This window comes from Penicillium daleae, assembly GCF_028827525.1.
Source record: "Penicillium daleae strain IBT 16125 chromosome Unknown utg000008l_segment0_segment0, whole genome shotgun sequence".
Classification (NCBI taxonomy): domain Eukaryota; kingdom Fungi; phylum Ascomycota; class Eurotiomycetes; order Eurotiales; family Aspergillaceae; genus Penicillium; species Penicillium daleae.
Window position 1 is genome coordinate 1693923 of NW_026623156.1, and position 17659 is coordinate 1711581.

Sequence of the window (17659 nt, forward strand, 5' to 3'; positions counted from 1 at the left end):
AAAAGTTGAGGTAGAGATAGAGAAGGAGAGAACGTCGGTGGTAGTCGTCTAGCGAGCCACAGAAAAAGAATATCCCACCTGAAATGTGAGACTGGGGAAAGTGGACAGTTTTCTGGGAATCATTAAGTCATTATATTTCAGAGAACCAGGCTGCTGATGGTTCCCCCAAGCAGGAGGCCCGTATAATGGATCCATGGTGGAGAGTTGGACCCAGACTGCTGCCATTGGATACAATCAGCCCTTATACTTGGCATCCTCCACCCATTTCGACTTCAGTCCAGTAGGAAGCACAATGACGTGGTTAGCATTTAGCAAATCGCGCAAAGCGGATCAGCTCCCATCAATCACTCCGAATAGGCCTATTCATCCTCATGGAGAGGCAAAAAAGACAGAAAAATTCGGCGGGATGTGGCTAAGTGGGCACGAAGGTGCACGAACGGCCGTTTTCGGAAAAAGCGTTCCAGATACCCACAGGCTCATCTCAGCTTTGAGCCAATAGAATCGGGGTCAAATTGCCTTTTTGATGCTGCTGTCACCCATCACTGACTGCCAGCCACATCGGGTATGTACGTAGGTGTGTCCAACTTACCATGAAAACTGAAATCGCGATCGAACCTCCATTCTTTGAAGGTATATAGGAGTGCTCAGACTTTTTTTCGGGAGACCTTCCTCCCGGTCTCTGCAGGTCCTATCGGAGTCATTACATCTCCCGTTTCACCTGAGATCGGGCTCATCAATGCACGGGAAGACCGGGCGGACCAGGAGGTTCAGTGAAGCCCGAATTATCTTCAGGGATGCGTCATTGGCTGGATAGATGAGGATGTGACGGACGTCGGTAGCCCGATCGACCTCCACTAGACCCAAAGGAGTAGCAAAGGGGAATCTGCGCTTTTACCGGCTCCCGCTTTCGCATGCATGACGTAATGACTCTGCCTATCCAGCCACGTTGATTAGGTTGGGCGGAAACAAGTTCTTCCCTTCCGTCGCTCTTGGCCATAGCCCTTGACCTCCAGTGTCCTGTCCTTGTCTATAGTTACTAAGAATATACACAGCACAAGCCGATTTCCGAAAGTCTTTTCAACCATCAATCTCTGCATCTCTAAAACTTTTTCATAATAGATTTTCCATCCAATCTGATCCAAAGACATCGTAAACCCTCAATTTCACCGCATTCCGGGTTTCCCCTTGAAGTTTCCCGAAACCCACAAATTTGTGGATCTTGGTCCACCACCGTCATGCAACCAGAGGTGATGATAATCGAAGGTTGTAAGCGCAAGCTGGGTTCGAATTCATCATCGAGCAAAGGGGTAGTGATAAGGCATTCGGGCTAAAAGGGGGGGGATAATCCAATCACTGCATAGGATGGTACAATCAGTACATTCCCTTTTTGAGGATCTTACATCAAGCTCTGTTTATCTATGATGGTGGTGAACAGAGACGATATGTTGCAAAGAAAGAGTAAACAAGACTTTTACTCATAGGAATAAGCACCACAGGAACCCAATTAGAAAAAAAATCATGAAATGAGTATTCATGCTTGGTTCGCCGAGAAAAATCCTACTTTGCAGAGTTTTCTTTTGCCCTGCCAAAGAAGGTTACCATCGGCCATTTAGGGAGTCCATGCACCGTCTTCTGGTCAAAGATTTGGGCACTCAGATGGATGCCGATGACCTCATTGCTGATTTAACGTCGTCTCAGCCCGGCCCGGTACCGTACTTATTCCATCCCGAAACCATGGCCGTAGGGCCGCCCGCCCCATGCGTGTTCAATGAAGGACTGACGCCACCATAGTCAAGCCACAAATTCAGCAAAACATCTAATTTTCCAGCCGTCTCTCAGGATCGGCTGAGCCCCTCGTAAAAAGTGGCGGCAAGTTGTCCCTTTAGATCAATGTGGCTGAATAGGTAATAACTTTGACCTCTACGAAATTTTTTACATCTACAAGTTGAAAGGGAACGAACCCCTGTGTAAGGGGTAAGATTGGCCACCCCCACTCTAGGTGGCTGTTTCCAATTTTCGGGGTTCCTAGGGTGGCCGTGTTTCGGATTTCTCGATTGCCTATCAAAACACCTCATCCTTATTCTCGGGCCGTCTCTATTCAGCTCACGGGTGAAACTCGGTCGGGATTCTATGCATCTGCCTGGCCGAAGCTCATCTCTTGTACTCCGTCCAGTAGCGCGCCCGATCATCGTATACTAGCTTACCTTCACTGCCGAGGACCTACTGTAGACAATACTTCCAGTGATATATCTAACCACACAATTCACGCGGCTCGGTGCCTAGGTAGCTAAGGTATCCATGCTACTGGTAAGGATGAATTGACGTTTCTATTTGAAATGAAACGAAGTTAAACTAGCACGTCAAGAATTTGACAAGACAATTTGGCGCGGAGATCCCGAATAAGCAATCACCAAAGTAGAACGATGATATCTTAACCGTGGGAGCTACCAGAATTCACCCAGCTTCCTCATCGGTCTTCTCGTTTTGATCGCGCCTCTGCCTCTCCTTTGATTACCCACGGTTTTGAGACTCGATACTCCCGTCCGGAGCTCCCTCCTCTTCTTTGACCGAGATGCCTCTACACAAGTGCTCTTCTTGGTCATGTTTCTCTTCCTTTCATTCTCTACCTCTCTAAAAGGCTCTTTTGGGTGGCTCTTAGTTTCAGGGTCAATGTCCCCTTCTGTAGCTCTCTCCTCCCTGGATCCTTTTTCTGACCGCGAAGAACGCCTAGTAGCCTTAGATCTTGCTGACGGGTCTGGCATGTGTGTTTGACTGGGAACGATGTCTGCTTTAGCAGCTTTCTGGACTCTAGAATGTTTCTTTGGCTATGATGCATTCGCAGTAATCTTCGAACGCTTTTGTGTCTGCGTTTTGCCAGACTCGGTGTCGTTGTCTACTGCATTATATTCCACAGAACGTTTGCTTGACCTCGACGCTCCGCGTGTGTTTGACTAGATTCGAAATTGGCTTCTGCAGCTCGCTCTTCTCTGCACTTTCTGTCTGTTTGTGCATCTTTGGCGGTTTCCACCCTAGTCGTCTTCGGCTTCTTCTCCTTCACCACCTGGCTGGGCAATCCATTCTGATGATTCTTGCCTTGGGATTCAACGTTTTTCTTCGCGGCCCGCTTCTCCATAGGCTGACTCTTCAATTTGGATGCGTCCTTGGTCACCTGCACCTTTGCCGCCTTGCTTATGCCTTTGACTTCTTCGATGCTGGGAGTCTTCCTTTCGTCGTCGTCTGATTCGGAATCTTGATCGCTTACTGTGACACGTTCCTGTTGCGAGCCTTTCCTTGATCTCGATGTACCTTCAGTGGTCTTGGCTTTAGTCGAGCGCTTTTGGACTTGTGTCGGATGAGCACGTCGGGTATCTTTGCTTTTAGCAGACGTGTTATGCATGGAAATCTTAGCAGCAGTGCCATACTTGCGAGCACTCGGAGGCGGTGGAAAGTCGTTCGAGCCCCCGGAATCTTCAGACTCACTAGTATACGTAGAAGTCTCGGGTTCTCCATAGTCTTCTTGATCCTCGGATTCGATGCTAGGCTCGGATTCCTTGGCGACCCTGTGTCCCACTGAGGGACCAGGGCCCCCATAAAAATAGTCAAAATCACCATATCACCATAAACCACAGGCTCTGGTTCCTCGCCAGGCGACATCCTTCAGTAGTGCTCGTCGAGCTGATCAGCAAGAGCATCTGATTCCAGCTGTCAGTTAGGCCAATAGTCAGGGAAGGTCTCTTCTGCCTTACTCTGTGAGTCAGGAACCTGCAGTCCATTTTGAAACACCCACCAGCGGGGTGGTGGATTGACACTTAACACGCAGGTCGCTTTTGGGTTCGACCGTGGCATCTTCTCTCCGCCCGTGAGTCGCCTTATCCATGCCGTGTGCGGATAGCGTGGGTTTGAACCATGCTGAGGATCCATCGAGATTCTGGAAGGAATGACTGCCATTTCTGATACTAATTGCATTTCTCTAACCATATTATTACAATGGTGGGAAAGGCCCAGTAATGTGTACGCACTCGAAGCAAGTATGCCGGGCTTTGTCGAGTTCACGACCAACGTATACGTGCTTACATTGCCAGTTTCCCTATGAACTAGAGATCAGTCACGATCAAATAAATAGTGCGATGATTATTTACTCACATTTTCGTCAATATTGCAGTCCTCAACTCTGTAGTAACCATTGTGGTCGGTGCCTTATATGTGAGGCGCACGACGACCACGACTCATTCTTGATTACGGGGATGAGCATCTCTCTATAGAAATAGTCAGGTGCTATCATTTATTTTCTACATAATTTCCTGTGCAACTTGCCCGTCTCACATAGGCCCAATAAGCGACCATTGGATTACAGTAGTTGTCGGCCATCTTGATGATAACCTCGTCGGGGATCCTTGGAGTAAGTACTGATGAGGTAAATGAGCGGAGGAAAGAAGCGATGTCTAGGATGAAAATAGCCAGCGTCTGCTGCTATAGTCTTCGGTAATGGGTGTTGGGAAGAAATAGGCCTGACGTCCACTGTTGTCAACTTATCCAGAAATATCTGGAGGGGGAATACCCCTCTTGATTTCCCAATTCGGTAACAGACCCACATAGCTGGACATCTACTGTCTTCATAACTCGAGCTCTCCACATGTGTGATCGAAATACAGATAAAGTTACTCCAAAATCATCATAATGAACTACACGGAGGCCACATCATGTCCACAAGAGTTGAATTGCCATTCATATAAGTCAACATAGTTATCCCCCTCACACAATAGATCCAAGTTATCTACTCAGGTAGGCACTCATAACTTAAATTTTAGCTATAGTGGACTAGCAATACTCAACCCACGCATCCAAATCCATATTCTTGATAACGGTCGAGAAATCTTCAGCACTCTTCGCATTGCAAGCCGCAGACTTCTGCGAGCTCGTCACATCACGAACTTTGAGCTTGTTGTTGCCCCCAATCTCATCAACATACTCGATGTGAAAGACGGGTTTGCCAACATCCGTGAAAGCCGCATAGACATCGCACTCGTCATACTGCGCACACTGCTCGTTGACCGACCACTGCATATTCTCAATAACCGAAGGAATGATATCGCCTCCATTCTTGAGTCCAATCGACATTCCCCTTGAGTGAGCCTCGGATGCGAGGAAGTTCAAATAATCGATGGAGTCAGCTTCCGTCAGATCGAGTCCACTGTCGTTGCCGTATCCGTCGATGTTGTCGGGGTCCACACCGTCGCAACCCTTCTGTTGTGCTAAATCAAGACGGGATTGCATGATTGTGCGCACGTTGCTCGAGTTCACATCGAGCCACCGTTCGCCAGGCCAATCTTCGAGTGCACTGCCAAAGTCCGACTCGGTAAATTTGTTGGCATCGCGTCTCCAGTCTTCGTAGGTGCCGGCAGAGAAATAACAAATCACTTTAGCACCCTTGTTGTGGATTTCAGAGATCTTGGCCGCAGTGTTGTCGAACATATCGATATCGAAAATGTCAGCGCCCATGGCGACGTCTTCAACGGCATCCTCCAGCTGGATTTGCCATTTAATTCCAATTTTGGGCTGCCAAAGGGTTGGATCACTGGCTTCGGTGCTATTGGCTTCGATGCTATTGGCTTCGGTGCTAGTGGTTTCAGTACCACTGGCTTCGGCGCATCGCCTGAGGAATCTTCGTTGGATTGAGCTAACAGGAAGCTCCGTCCAAGAGTTCACGCATAGTACCAACAGTGTGAAGCCAACAACACAAAGGGTCAGGCCTTTACCCTTAAGAAAGAACTGTGCCCAGCTCAAAGAGTGAGAGAAAGACATTGTCAAAATGTTGAAAAAAAAGTGTCTAAGGAGTGAAGACAGATTCAAAGAAGAGAATAGAATGAACAGCTTGGGCCGGCCAAGTGTTAGACGTAAGGAACGACAAAGTTGTGGTGACCGTGAAGACGATTGAACCCAACATATCGCGCATCTTCTCTCGTTCTTATATCCTATAGTGCAAATACTGAAAATGTAGGTAGACAGATCAGATATGTTTCGTGGCTTGCCAGAAAGTTCCGACTGGGCTTAGAAATGCCCGATGGATCGTGGTGAGAAAGCAGGGACGGGGAATAATAAGCGATAGGAGTAGCAGACCATGGCTACCATGCAATACACCAACACAATTTTGTAGCTTTCGTCCAATCAAGGCATGAATGTGATAGATATGTCAGGCGTTATGCGGCAACCAATGCATACATCGTGCGGCAATCGAAGATGAAACACGCGCCAAGAAATCTCCGCTCCAGAAAGGGTCCAATGCTTCGGCCACGATTTTACCCCTCAGTCCTGCTTTAATCAAAGAATCAAGAAAACTTTGCATGGTGGCTTGATTCAGGATGATTTTGGATGAGTAAACAAATTTAGGGATCCAATATGGAGACCATTGATACTCTCTGTTGTGATGTGGCGATCCTACGATTGTCAGCCGATTGGGGCATTCTTTCCCACGAGCAATCGTTCGAGGTTGTGGTAGGCGGTTATCTTTTCTGTGTCAGCAGTGGCAGCATGAGGTTTCAAAAGGGTGTAATAGCCTTGATTAACTATGTCTGATCCCTCAAGATACACGACAAAAAGAACGTTTCATTCTGACCGCTCATCCAACGCCCTATCTTGGCAGGCTAGAATCTGGCCCGATCTAAGGACCAGCCTTAGACCCTTAATATTCTCGCATCCACCCCGCTGCTTACCATGGGCGCTAAGGCTAACTTTGTCACCTAGGGCGCTAATTTGAAATTGAATTTACACATGGCAATGGATCTGTATTAGCTCATGATCATGAACCAAAATGGCAAACAACAAGTCTACACATTTTGATGTTTTGAATGCGTCGAGTCTTGGCGATTGATCGGGCCTGCGGCCCGCTAAACCGAGCCTCGGACTCGAACACGCGGAAGTTCGCATTTTAGCAACGGCTCCGTGTCATATTGGTCAATCAGCAAACGATGTGCGATTTTACAAGACATTCCGTTGAACAGCTGACTTTCATGATCACGAGGTGGGAAGCAGAATCCAAGATATAAAGGTACAAACATTTGTTTCGTATAGAGAAATTGTCTCAGAAAGCCTCACAAATCCGACGATAAGAGAAAGACCAAAGACTCAAAGTAACTTCAAGAGGACAAGATGATCCCGAAAGCAGACAAAGACGACAAGATACTTGAAGAGGCACGAGGCCTTCAACGTGTTTGTTGGGGAGAAGAATATGAGCGGATGATCAGTGGCATGTTGTATGTTGTGTCTCATTTTTAGCGCTGGCTATCTACTAACCCCTCGCCTTGTAGATATTCCCCCTCGCGCCCGAGCTCATAGAGGGTCGATCCCGAGCAAGACAGCTCACAGGGGAGTTTAATGCATCTCTTTACGGAGATGTAGCCTCTGAGAAGACTGCATCCCAAAGAGAGGAAATCCTGAAGCAGCTCTTCGGTCGCACAGGACAAAGCATCTACATTGAACCACCTCTTTTCGTCGACTATGGGTGTAATATCAGTGTGGGCGAGAGCTTCTATGCCAACTTTCAGTCAGTGTATAGCGTCTCCTTTATGAGAACAATTGACTGACCCTCATCGCTTTAGCCTTACCGTTCTCGATTGTGGGTTTGTCTCGATTGGGAACAGTGTAGAAATCGGCCCGAACGTAAGCATCATCACTGGGGAGCACTACACCATGATCGAGGATCGAAGAGCACATCGAGGACATGAGTTTACAAGAAGTGTTATCATTGGGGATGACTGCTGGATTGGCGCTGGTGTCATAATTCTTGCTGGTGTGACTATTGGCTCAGGCTGCTCAATTGGCGCCGGATCCGTGGTGAAGGCAAACATTCCACCTTTTAGTATCGCTGTTGGAGTTCCTGCACGGGTAATCCGGTCAGCTAAGCAAGATTCAACTGCTGATTAGTGTAGCTTGAAATATTGATTGATTATCCAGCTCTTTATTTCCTTTTCAATCCATAGGTCTCTGTACAACCGCGCCCGATGAGGCGATCATGGGCCACATGGCCAAGTGTGGAGTAATCACCGACATTCCCCGCATTTTCGGCTGCGCTTTCGCGGCTTTTGTGTTTGTCTCTCCACAACTCCCAATCACCAATTTGATGATGGATCAGCAGCATGATGGAGCAGCGACGCATTTCGAGGGCCTGCGATGCGTGTAAACGCCGGAAAGTTCGCTGTAATGGCCAATCCCGCTGCCAGCAGTGTACGCACGTCGGCCTGCGTTGCACTTATGCTTCAACGCCGACATCGCGGTCTCGAAAGAGAGCACTAGCAAGAGGCTCGGTCATCGCCGAGTGCAGAACACTCAGCTTCCAACCCAGTCAAGGAGGACAGCCGGAACAAACGCTCGCCTCGAGGGTGGTATCCATCTCCATCCCGGCCTCGATCGTCTCGCACCCGAATCCGAGCTTCTTCCATGAATTCTTGCACGAATATGAACGATATGTGTTCCCGATGAGTCCTGTCATCCCAGCAAGCGAGGTTCAAGACATGATTTCGAAGATGGACGACAGCCGCGACGCCGCTTCCTTTGTGTATATTTTTGCCGCTGTGACGCTCAACCTGACTCGAGGCGAGCCTGTACAGGAGGCACCCGCGACTCGCGAGCGCATCGCGACGTTACTGACCCGCTCACTGGAGCACCGCCGCCCGCTGGGCTTCGATGCCCAGCCAACCATCGTGTCTGTGATGTGCAGCCTGTTTACTGAGATGTGCTCTGTTGGTCTACGGCGCCTTGATCTGGGATTCATGTATCTTCGAGAGGCCATCTCGCTGCTCTACATGCTACACGCGCACTCCGACGAGGCGTTGGCCGAGTTCGACATGCCGGAGAGGGCACGCCTTCAACGCGCGTATTGGGAATGTTTTATCCACGAGCGGTTTACGGCTCTCACTTATAACAGGCCACCGTGTCTGACTGCATTACGCGGGCTACCAGACCATGATCCATCTTTACCTGAAGATGTCGAGGCAGGGTTCAATCACACCATCGACAATTTCTGCTTGGTCGACCGGGAGTTTCTTGAATACTGGCTCGGTGAACGGTTAGGTGTAAGCGCCAAGTGGATCGAGAACAAACAACAGCAGTTGGAGGACAACTGCTGGCACCACGAGGTCTTACAATTGCCAGGGATGATGCAGGCAGACCTAATCATTACTCGGCACTGGTTGCGCACATTGACTTGGCAGATTGCACTGTCGAATACCCTGCTCTCCTCCTCTCCTAATTCCTGCCTATTGCTCTCACTTTCCTTCCCACTGCGCCTCTCAAATCAATTACGTCAGTTTCTGGTGACAATCCCACGGAATATGGTGGGCATTCATGGATCCGGGATCCTCGAAAAACTCTTCGAAATCGCGAATGTTATCACCGATGTGGTTCTCCACCTGCCCCATGCCTCCGGAGACGAAACTATTCAACGAATCCACGACATCATCTTCCTCAAGAACTTCGTATACTCTTTCGCAGGTTTCCAGACACTGCGACCGGAGGCTTTGACACAGAAGTTTGAGATGATTCGTGAAAAATATCCCGAGATCAGAGAAATTGAGCTTCTGCTCTAGTGATAATCATGTACTTCAGCCACAATCAATTATTGGAATCCTTAATGCTACGATTAATATAAACGCCGAGAAATCTTTTGTTGCACCGTGTTTCCCTGGTGGCTTGATTGATGGCAGTGTACGCAGTGCGATTCTTAGGACTCTCTTCTAAACTCACTATTGAGTAGAGTGTTAGATCTCACTACTCTGGAAAGCATGGGCCAGGAAACTGATTGATTATTGTTCGTGGGGCCAATTCAACAAGTACATATACCAGATTTAGGCCATCTAGTTGTCCACTAGGTAAACTCGTCCTTCGTATGCCTCTAGCTCATCCAGTGACTCCCCCTCACAGTTACTCAGCAGAGTCTTGCAAGATTTGGATCCCATCTGGGCTGCCAAATCAACTCTCTGTTTGTCGCCCGTGAAGTTTAAAGCGACGACAAGCTTTTGACTAACACCCTTCTTCTCAAAGACAAACACCGACTCATTGAGAGGGTCTGTATCAACAAAGACACCCTGCGAAAAGACATCCGGATGAGCTCGGCGGACTTGCAGCAGCTCACGCCAGAATGAAAGGACAGAATTGGAGTCGAGTGCTTGGCGCTTCGCATTTAACTCTGAGTAGTTGTCGTGCACACGCATCCAGGGCTTAGCTGTAGCGGTAGTGAAACCCGCATTGGGCGTACCATCCCACTGCATGGGCATTCGAGCATGATCGCGTGCGAGATGTGCTAGCGCACGCTTCGCCGCTCCAACAGGGACAGGGTCGTTGTTGGACAACTCTTGCACGAATTTGTAATAGTTCAGACTGTCGAGGTCCTTGTACTCGCTGATATCCCACTCGACGGGGGCATTTACCATACCAATCTCCTGGCCTTGGTACACGTACAAAGTACCCGATAGACTGGCAACAAGCATAGCCAGCATCTTAGCACTTCGTGCCCAAAGTTCCGGGGTCGCCTCGCTACCCCACCGGGAAATGGACCGAGCTTGGTCATGGTTCTCGAGAAAGGTCGTGCTCCAGCCATCAGTCGTGCCGTCCATGAGAGCCTGAGTGCGGGCCACACGCTCCCGAAGGTCCGGCAATGTCCAGGCACGGGGGACAGTGTCAAATCGCACAGCGCCCGTACCAATGTCCACAATGTCGAATTGGAAGACCATGCTCAGCTGTTTCTCCTTCTCTGAGACGTAGGAAAGCACATCTGCGACCTCTGGTGTGTGGGGAAGCTCGCCAACCGTCATGGCGTTGTACTTGATTAAAATCTCTCCCATCTCCTGCATGAACTCATGAATTCGGGGACCGTTGCAGTACATGGATGAGGCCGGTTGCCATTCAAGTCGAGAGTCGATGATGGGGGCATCCTTAAATGATTGTTCTTTGCTGTACATGTTTACTGTATCAACGCGGAAGCCATCAATGCCTTTGCGAAGCCAGAACTCCATGGCACATTCATAGACAGCCGCGCGCATTGCTGGGTTTTCCCAGTTCAAGTCTGGCTGTTGAACTGCGAAGAGATGCAGGTAGTATTCCTGGGTCTCTTCATCCCACTCCCAAGCACTGCCTCCAAACACACTGCGCCAGTTGTTTGGGGGACGGCGTTTCCCGTCGGCATCATACTTGGCAGGTCGCCAGATATACCAATCGCGCTTTGCGCTTGTCTTGGATGCTCGTGACTCTTGGAACCAGGCATGCAGATGCGACGTGTGGTTGATAACCAAGTCAAGTAGAATTTTCATTCCGCGCTCGTGGCATGCAGCAATGAGCGCTTCCACATCGGCGACTGTGCCGTACGGCTCGTAGACTTTTTCATAGTCGCGAATATCGTATCCCATGTCATATTGAGGGCTATCGTACATGGGACATAGCCAGATCGCGTCGACACCAAGCGCCTGAATATAATCGAGCTTGCTATGGATTCCCGGAATATCGCCAATACCATCGCCGTTGGAATCTTTGTAACTGGCGGGATATATCTGATAGATAGTGGCGTTCTTCCACCAGGGGGCCTCCCGAGACATCTTCAGGGATGGTAAAAGCTTATTTGAGTAGGTCGAAAAGTTGGTCGTGGTCAACCCAAAAATGCCTAGGAAAAGAACGAGTGGCTTGGATTGACAAGGATAGGAAAGACTGGAGCAAAATAGCAAAGAAGAATGCCAGCTTTCTGGTCAAAAGTGATTGAAATGCCCATTGCTCTCCCTCTTTTATCTTGAACCCCTCTCCACCAACGCTCAATCTATTGGTCCATTGTCGGTCCGAGATGTCCTACCCCGCTGGAGAGAATGCCCGCTGGACGTACGCCTCCCTTCTTGGTGATTGGCCAGAACTCGGCCCGAGATGCATTTAAGATTGCGCCGATGCCCGATTTGGGGCTTGCCCGATTGATTGGCTGCGCCTGATGCCAAAGTCTGGCCAAGAGGTTGGACCTTCTGTCAGGAGTCCTAAGCGAGGCTTGACTTGGCGTATTTTTCGAGTGAAGAACATTCCACGCACACACTCATCACCGAAGGGGCTTTGCGCACTCCAACCCCTGATTGGGCCAATCTCGGGCCGACATCGCCAAAATATACCTTTCCCCAGATTTTCTCCCGCGTTGAGGAGGGACTTCGCAAATCCGGGGAAATCCCTCGTTTGAGAAGGCTCCACGGGATGTTACCTTAAAAGGCGCGTAGTCCCTCGTTCAATTGTGGGTTCCAAAGCTCCGGAGTGCGAGCAGTCTCCGAAAGAATTTTCCAATCTTCTCCTTTTTGAGTCCTCAGTCGACCATGTCGGCCACTTCGTCCAAGGATGATGGCACCACTCGTGTCGTGGCTTTTGATGCTACACCTGAGGCAAAGCGCGCTACCGAGGCCGAGCATCAGATGAGCTTCTGGCAGAGTCTGCGAACTTATCCGCATGCTGTCGGCTGGTCTATCCTGTTCTCGACAGCACTGGTGATGGAAGGATACGACAATGCCTTAGTCGCCAGTTTGTTTGCATATGAACCCTTCCAGCGTGCATTTGGAGATAAATTGGCCGACGGAACTTATCAGGTAACCGCTGCTTGGCAGTCTGGTCTCACCAACGGTGCCCTTGTTGGTGAGGTACTTGGTTTATTTGCGACTGGTATCATTGTTGAAAAGTTCGGATACCGCAAGAGTCTAATCGGGGCCCTGGTGGCCTGTGTGGCTTTTATTTTCATCATCTTCTTTGCGCAGTCTCTGCCTGTTCTCTTGGTCGGCGAGATTCTCATCGGTATTCCTTGGGGTCTCTTCCAGACGGTCACCACCACCTACGCGTCTGAAGTCTGCCCCGTGGTGCTGCGACCATATCTGACGACATATGTGAATTTGTGTTGGGTGATGGGACAACTAATTGCTTCAGTAAGTCTCGATTGACTTTTCCTTTGGTGTGTTTCAAGCTAACAGATTAGGGCGTCCTCAAAGCTATGCAAGGTCGCGCCGATCAGTGGGGCTACAAAATCCCATTCGCCTTACAATGGATGTGGCCTATCCCCATCGCGATTGGCGTTGCTCTTGCTCCCGAGTCGCCGTGGTGGTTGATCCGCAAAGACCGTCCCGAAGATGCACGCCATGCCTTACATCGCTTGACAGTTCCCGGCAGAGACCCCAATTTCAACGCCGACGAGACCATCGCCATGATTCGCAGCACAAACGAGCTTGAAAAGCGCATGACTAGCGGCACATCATACCGCGACTGCTTCCGCGGTGTCGAAAGACGCCGTACAGAGATTGTCTGCTTGACTTGGGCGGCTCAGTCCCTGTCAGGAAGTGCGCTCATGGGTTACTCCACATACTTCTATGAGCAAGCTGGTATGGCAACTAGCAATGCCTTTACGATGTCCATGGTCCTGTATATCCTGGGAGCCATTGGCACTCTCAGCTCGTGGCCTATGATGACCAAGTTTGGTCGTCGAACACTATTTGTCAGTGGCCTGGGCTGCCAGATGATTCTGCTACTTATTATCGGCTTCCTAGGCATAATTTCACGGAAGAGTGTCCCCGCTCAATGGGCAATTGGGTCACTTCTCCTGGTTTACACATTCACTTATGATGCCACCGTTGGACCTATTTGCTATTCCTTGGTCTCGGAGATGAGCTCAACACGTCTTCGCACTAAGACCATTGTTCTTGCACGCAATCTATACAACATCTGCGGTCTCATCACCAACATCATCACACCACGCATGCTCAACCCATCCGCGTGGGATTGGGGCGCCAAGGCAGGCTTCTTCTGGGCTGGAATGTGTCTTTTGTGCTTCATGTGGGCTTTCTTCCGCCTACCAGAGCCCAAGGGCCGTACCTATGCTGAACTTGACCTGCTGTTTGAACAGCGAGTTCCAGCGCGCAAGTTCAGCTCGACTCAGGTGGACCCCTTTGCGAACGAGCAGGAGAGTTCATTCGCGGCAAAGATAGAGAAGCCATTCACTGAAACTGTGGAGCAGATCTAGTTGTTGGGATTGAGTATACATGTTTCGAACGACCTTTGCTGAATTTGTGGCCACTCTATTTGTGTATCTTTTCTCATAGGTTTAGCTAACAACGATACCATGTATGAGGATTGCTCCATGCACTTGCGCACATGTACCACTACTTAAGCATAGAAAGATGCCCTGAGAAAAATCCCCGCCGTTTATTGTTCAGGGGAACACTTGTCAATCTCACTTGAACGAGGAGGGTAATGTATTTGGAATTAGTGCCTTGCTGCCTGAATCGCCCCCTCTTCTCGTATTCTGGCCCTTCTGCCTAATCCAACACGTCCAATTACAGCGCATACGCAGTCGAGAGGGCTGCTGAATACAGAATAGCTCCAATGGCACACTGCTGACAATTTGCCACCATACTTTCCGTAAATGTCCGCTTATACCGAATTCTGCACGAATGCGTCTTCGGCTTTGGCGGCCTTGTCGGCCTTATTCCACTGAAGCTTCACGCGTGGACGTCTGCGACCGTCAGCAGGGCCGGGGGAAAAGGCTGAGACCCAGCAAAGTATAAAGATCCGCTGATCCCATGGATGTTTCGAGGAATGACAGTTCATCACCATCTACGGAGTATCTACTGACGGACTAGCCCCTACAAGATGGGCAGCACCAACCAGCTTACCGCCCTCGAGGCCTTCCTCCAGGGCTGCCCCACCATCAAATACATTCCACCTTCCTCTCCCGAGTACGCTGCTGCTCGTAAACCCTGGAATGGTGCCCGTTTAGACAACCCACTGGCTGTAGTTCAGCCGCAATCGCCGTCTGATGTTGCCGCTCTGGTTAAACATGCCAAGCTAAACTCTCTTCCCTTCACCATTCGATCGGGTGGCCATAACCTGGAGGGCCGCTGCGTTGCTCAAGATGCGCTACTGATTGACATGCGCGCTCTGACTGGAGTGACGATCGCGTCTGACCGCAAATCTGCCACGGTCCAGGGCGGTATTCTCCAGGATGAGGTCGCCAACAAGCTCTGGGAACATGGTCTAGCTACTCCAACTGGAGCAATTCCAACAGTTGGCTACGTGGGTTGGTCCACGTACGGCGGATACGGGCCCTTTTCATCACACTGGGGTCTCGGAGTGGACCAAATCCTCGGCGCGACCGTTGTCAATCCCAACGGTGATATCGTCAAAGCCGATGAGGCTCTTCTAGAGGGTATCCGTGGCGCTGGCGGTGTCTTTGGAGTAATCATAGATCTTACAATCAAAGTCTATCCCCTCACCAGTGTAAGCATTCCCGGTAAGATTCTCGTCAATCGAATGGACACTAACCTTTATAATTCTTCCCTTAGCTTCTGGCTGGGCCGATATTGTTCAACCCAACTGATATCGTGAAGACTTGCGTGGAATTTAATGCGGCCTACGAGAAGCTTCTTGACTCTGAAGGTATACCCCCGCAGCTCACCATCCAACAGATCTGTTTCAATGGGCCCACCGGACGCGCTTTTGGCGCCTTGTTCTTGTGGAGCGGCACCGATATCGAGGAAGGAAAGCGATGGAGTGAAAAGATCGCTGGCCTTGGCCCTCTTCTGGTGAACCTGGTCGCACCTACCACAATTCCAGAATGGTTTGCCGCCAATGGCGCTATTGTTCCCTCAAACATTGCCGGCTCTGGCTTCTCGCACAATGCCCGCCGTATCACCTCGCCCCTGGCCGAGGCAATTGGACGCAATCTTGTCCAGATGCCATCTGACCGTGGTGCCATGTTGTCTATACATCAGCTCCGTGGGCCATCTGCAGGACCTCAGAATCACGCGTCAGTCTTTGCAACCCGTGAGCCGCATTACATGCTCGAGCTCTTGGGATATGTTACAAGTGGCGATCAAGAAGTGTCACGCCAATGGGCATTCTCCACTGCTGAAGAAATCAAGCGGGCCGACCCGGAGATTTTGCTTCCAACGGCTTATGTCTCCGTGTATAACTCTGCAATTCAGGCTAAGTCAGCGACTGAGGCGCTTGATAAGACGTATGGTCCTAAAGCAGCAGTGTTGAAAGACCTTAAGGCAAAGTTTGACCCGGAGGGTGTCTTTTCCCTGACGGTGCCAGCTTTGAAATAAGCGATTCAATCGCTATAAGGGAATATTCGCATAGAATTCGGTTGATGCAGTTTATATCCAGCAATCTCCTATCTTCTTTCCGCGATAGCAGTAGAATATTTATCCGCAATTGTCACAAAGACCTGAGTGTTTAGCCCTTCCCGAAGTGGCCACGCTACAGACGCATACAGTAAAAAGCGTACCCGGCTTGGATAAGTCTGAAGCATACATATAACGATGGAATAATTTACATAGAGAAAGAAAAATTTGCAGACACCGTTTGAATGAGATATAATTATGTAATTGACCCCTTGCATGCTGATTATAAGGCCGTCGCGCTTCCCGGCATGTCGTTACCAGAAGAAGGGGGGGCCTACTGTCGCAGTCCGAAGTTTGCCAGATCATACGCCGAAGCAACATGACCCAAATGAGACTGAAAGAGCAAAAGAATGATACACAAATGTTAGGATTCGATATAAAAGTACTGGTTATCACCCTAAATTATTATTTTAATATTCACCAGCCTCATTCATCAAGAAATATTAACCAGGAAGCAACGCCACCAAATATGATAACCATGAATATACTCAAATCCATAGCCATTGGAATGACTCTGTTTAGCTCTGTTGAAGCTTTCCCCGATTGCAACCCAGCCAACAAATATCAAAATTTATCAGCCCTCGTGAAATATAACTTGACTTTAGGAGGGGTTCCATATACCTTCTCCCCTCAACCCAGTTGGATTGAACAGATAATCATTCGCTGCAATCTTACAGACTTCAAGATCGGGTCATTTTGCAGTAGGTCTATTCAACTAAATATGCGTTTATATCTTCTGGATATTGATGTGCAACCGATAGGTAACCAAATCTGTGTGCTAGGACCTAGCTCATTTCACTTTGATTGTCCTTAAATCGGATGTTTTGGAGGATGTGGTACATGTTCTACTGTTTCTCAATCTGCTGTAAGGCATAGCTTTAATTCACATTAGGACTACAACAATGTAACTCGATCTGTGAAGTTTGACCTCGAGTCCAACGCTACGTTGAAGTAAGAAGATTTCCGGAAATACGAACTTGTTGCGTATTGGATAGCAAGTCTAGAGACTTCATGGAAATCTAGTACTCATTTTTAGCCCATAAACTGCTGATATTTGCAGAAAGCTTAAGAACGACTGCAGGGTTACATAATACAGACATTGGGTTTGTTGGAGCGGTTAATCATGCCATATTGTTCCAGCCTTGGCGATATTCAAAGCCTATTGGAACCCTCCGGAGTGAACCGAGAGGACTGGCTCTTCGTTTGGAAGCAACCTATTGGAGTCCCCCGGATTCTTTCTGACATATTATGTAGTTCTTTCCCGTCTGTGGTGGTGGTAGCATGGTTGCTCGATGCTGTGTCTGTAATACTACTACCTGACTGACAGCATTGGCTTGACTCGGCGAGCCGTGTGACGCAAACTGTAGACTTCATGCATGGAAATGTCAGCTTGAACTGCCATTCACGGCTATATAAGAGCAGTTTGCTTGCCATTTCTACCCTCGTATCTTCAAGAGTTAAGACAAGGATTTGCATATCTCCAG

General features: G+C 49.2%; 6 protein-coding genes across 6 annotated transcripts; 3 read left to right on the plus strand and 3 right to left on the minus strand.

Annotated features, from left to right (window-relative positions):
• Positions 1-2893: 2893 nt before the first annotated feature.
• N7458_009251 (uncharacterized protein) lies at positions 2894-3877 on the minus strand (the record flags this gene model as incomplete). The annotated part of the gene is made up of 3 exons (XM_056912633.1): positions 2894-3560; positions 3610-3692; positions 3788-3877. The coding sequence occupies 3 exons, from the start codon at positions 3875-3877 to the stop codon at positions 2894-2896; spliced, it is 840 nt and encodes a 279-aa protein (XP_056761482.1).
• A 941-nt stretch (positions 3878-4818) lies between these two features.
• N7458_009252 (endo alpha-1,4 polygalactosaminidase) lies at positions 4819-5802 on the minus strand (the record flags this gene model as incomplete). Its single annotated transcript, XM_056912634.1, has 1 exon — positions 4819-5802. One exon carries the CDS (start codon positions 5800-5802, stop codon positions 4819-4821), a length of 984 nt encoding a protein of 327 aa, XP_056761483.1.
• A 2330-nt stretch (positions 5803-8132) lies between these two features.
• N7458_009253 (Zn(II)2Cys6 transcription factor) lies at positions 8133-9581 on the plus strand (the record flags this gene model as incomplete). Its single annotated transcript, XM_056912635.1, has 1 exon — positions 8133-9581. The coding sequence occupies one exon, from the start codon at positions 8133-8135 to the stop codon at positions 9579-9581; it is 1449 nt and encodes a 482-aa protein (XP_056761484.1).
• Positions 9582-9848: 267 nt separating this feature from the next.
• N7458_009254 (alpha-glucosidase) lies at positions 9849-11582 on the minus strand (the record flags this gene model as incomplete). Its single annotated transcript, XM_056912636.1, has 1 exon — positions 9849-11582. One exon carries the CDS (start codon positions 11580-11582, stop codon positions 9849-9851), a length of 1734 nt encoding a protein of 577 aa, XP_056761485.1.
• A 744-nt stretch (positions 11583-12326) lies between these two features.
• N7458_009255 (General alpha-glucoside permease) lies at positions 12327-14011 on the plus strand (the record flags this gene model as incomplete). The annotated part of the gene is made up of 2 exons (XM_056912637.1): positions 12327-12923; positions 12974-14011. The coding sequence occupies 2 exons, from the start codon at positions 12327-12329 to the stop codon at positions 14009-14011; spliced, it is 1635 nt and encodes a 544-aa protein (XP_056761486.1).
• Positions 14012-14640: 629 nt separating this feature from the next.
• On the plus strand, positions 14641-16097 carry N7458_009256 (FAD-binding oxidoreductase; the record flags this gene model as incomplete). Its single annotated transcript, XM_056912638.1, has 2 exons — positions 14641-15267; positions 15333-16097. 2 exons carry the CDS (start codon positions 14641-14643, stop codon positions 16095-16097), a joined length of 1392 nt encoding a protein of 463 aa, XP_056761487.1.
• Between the last annotated feature and the right edge of the window lie 1562 nt (positions 16098-17659).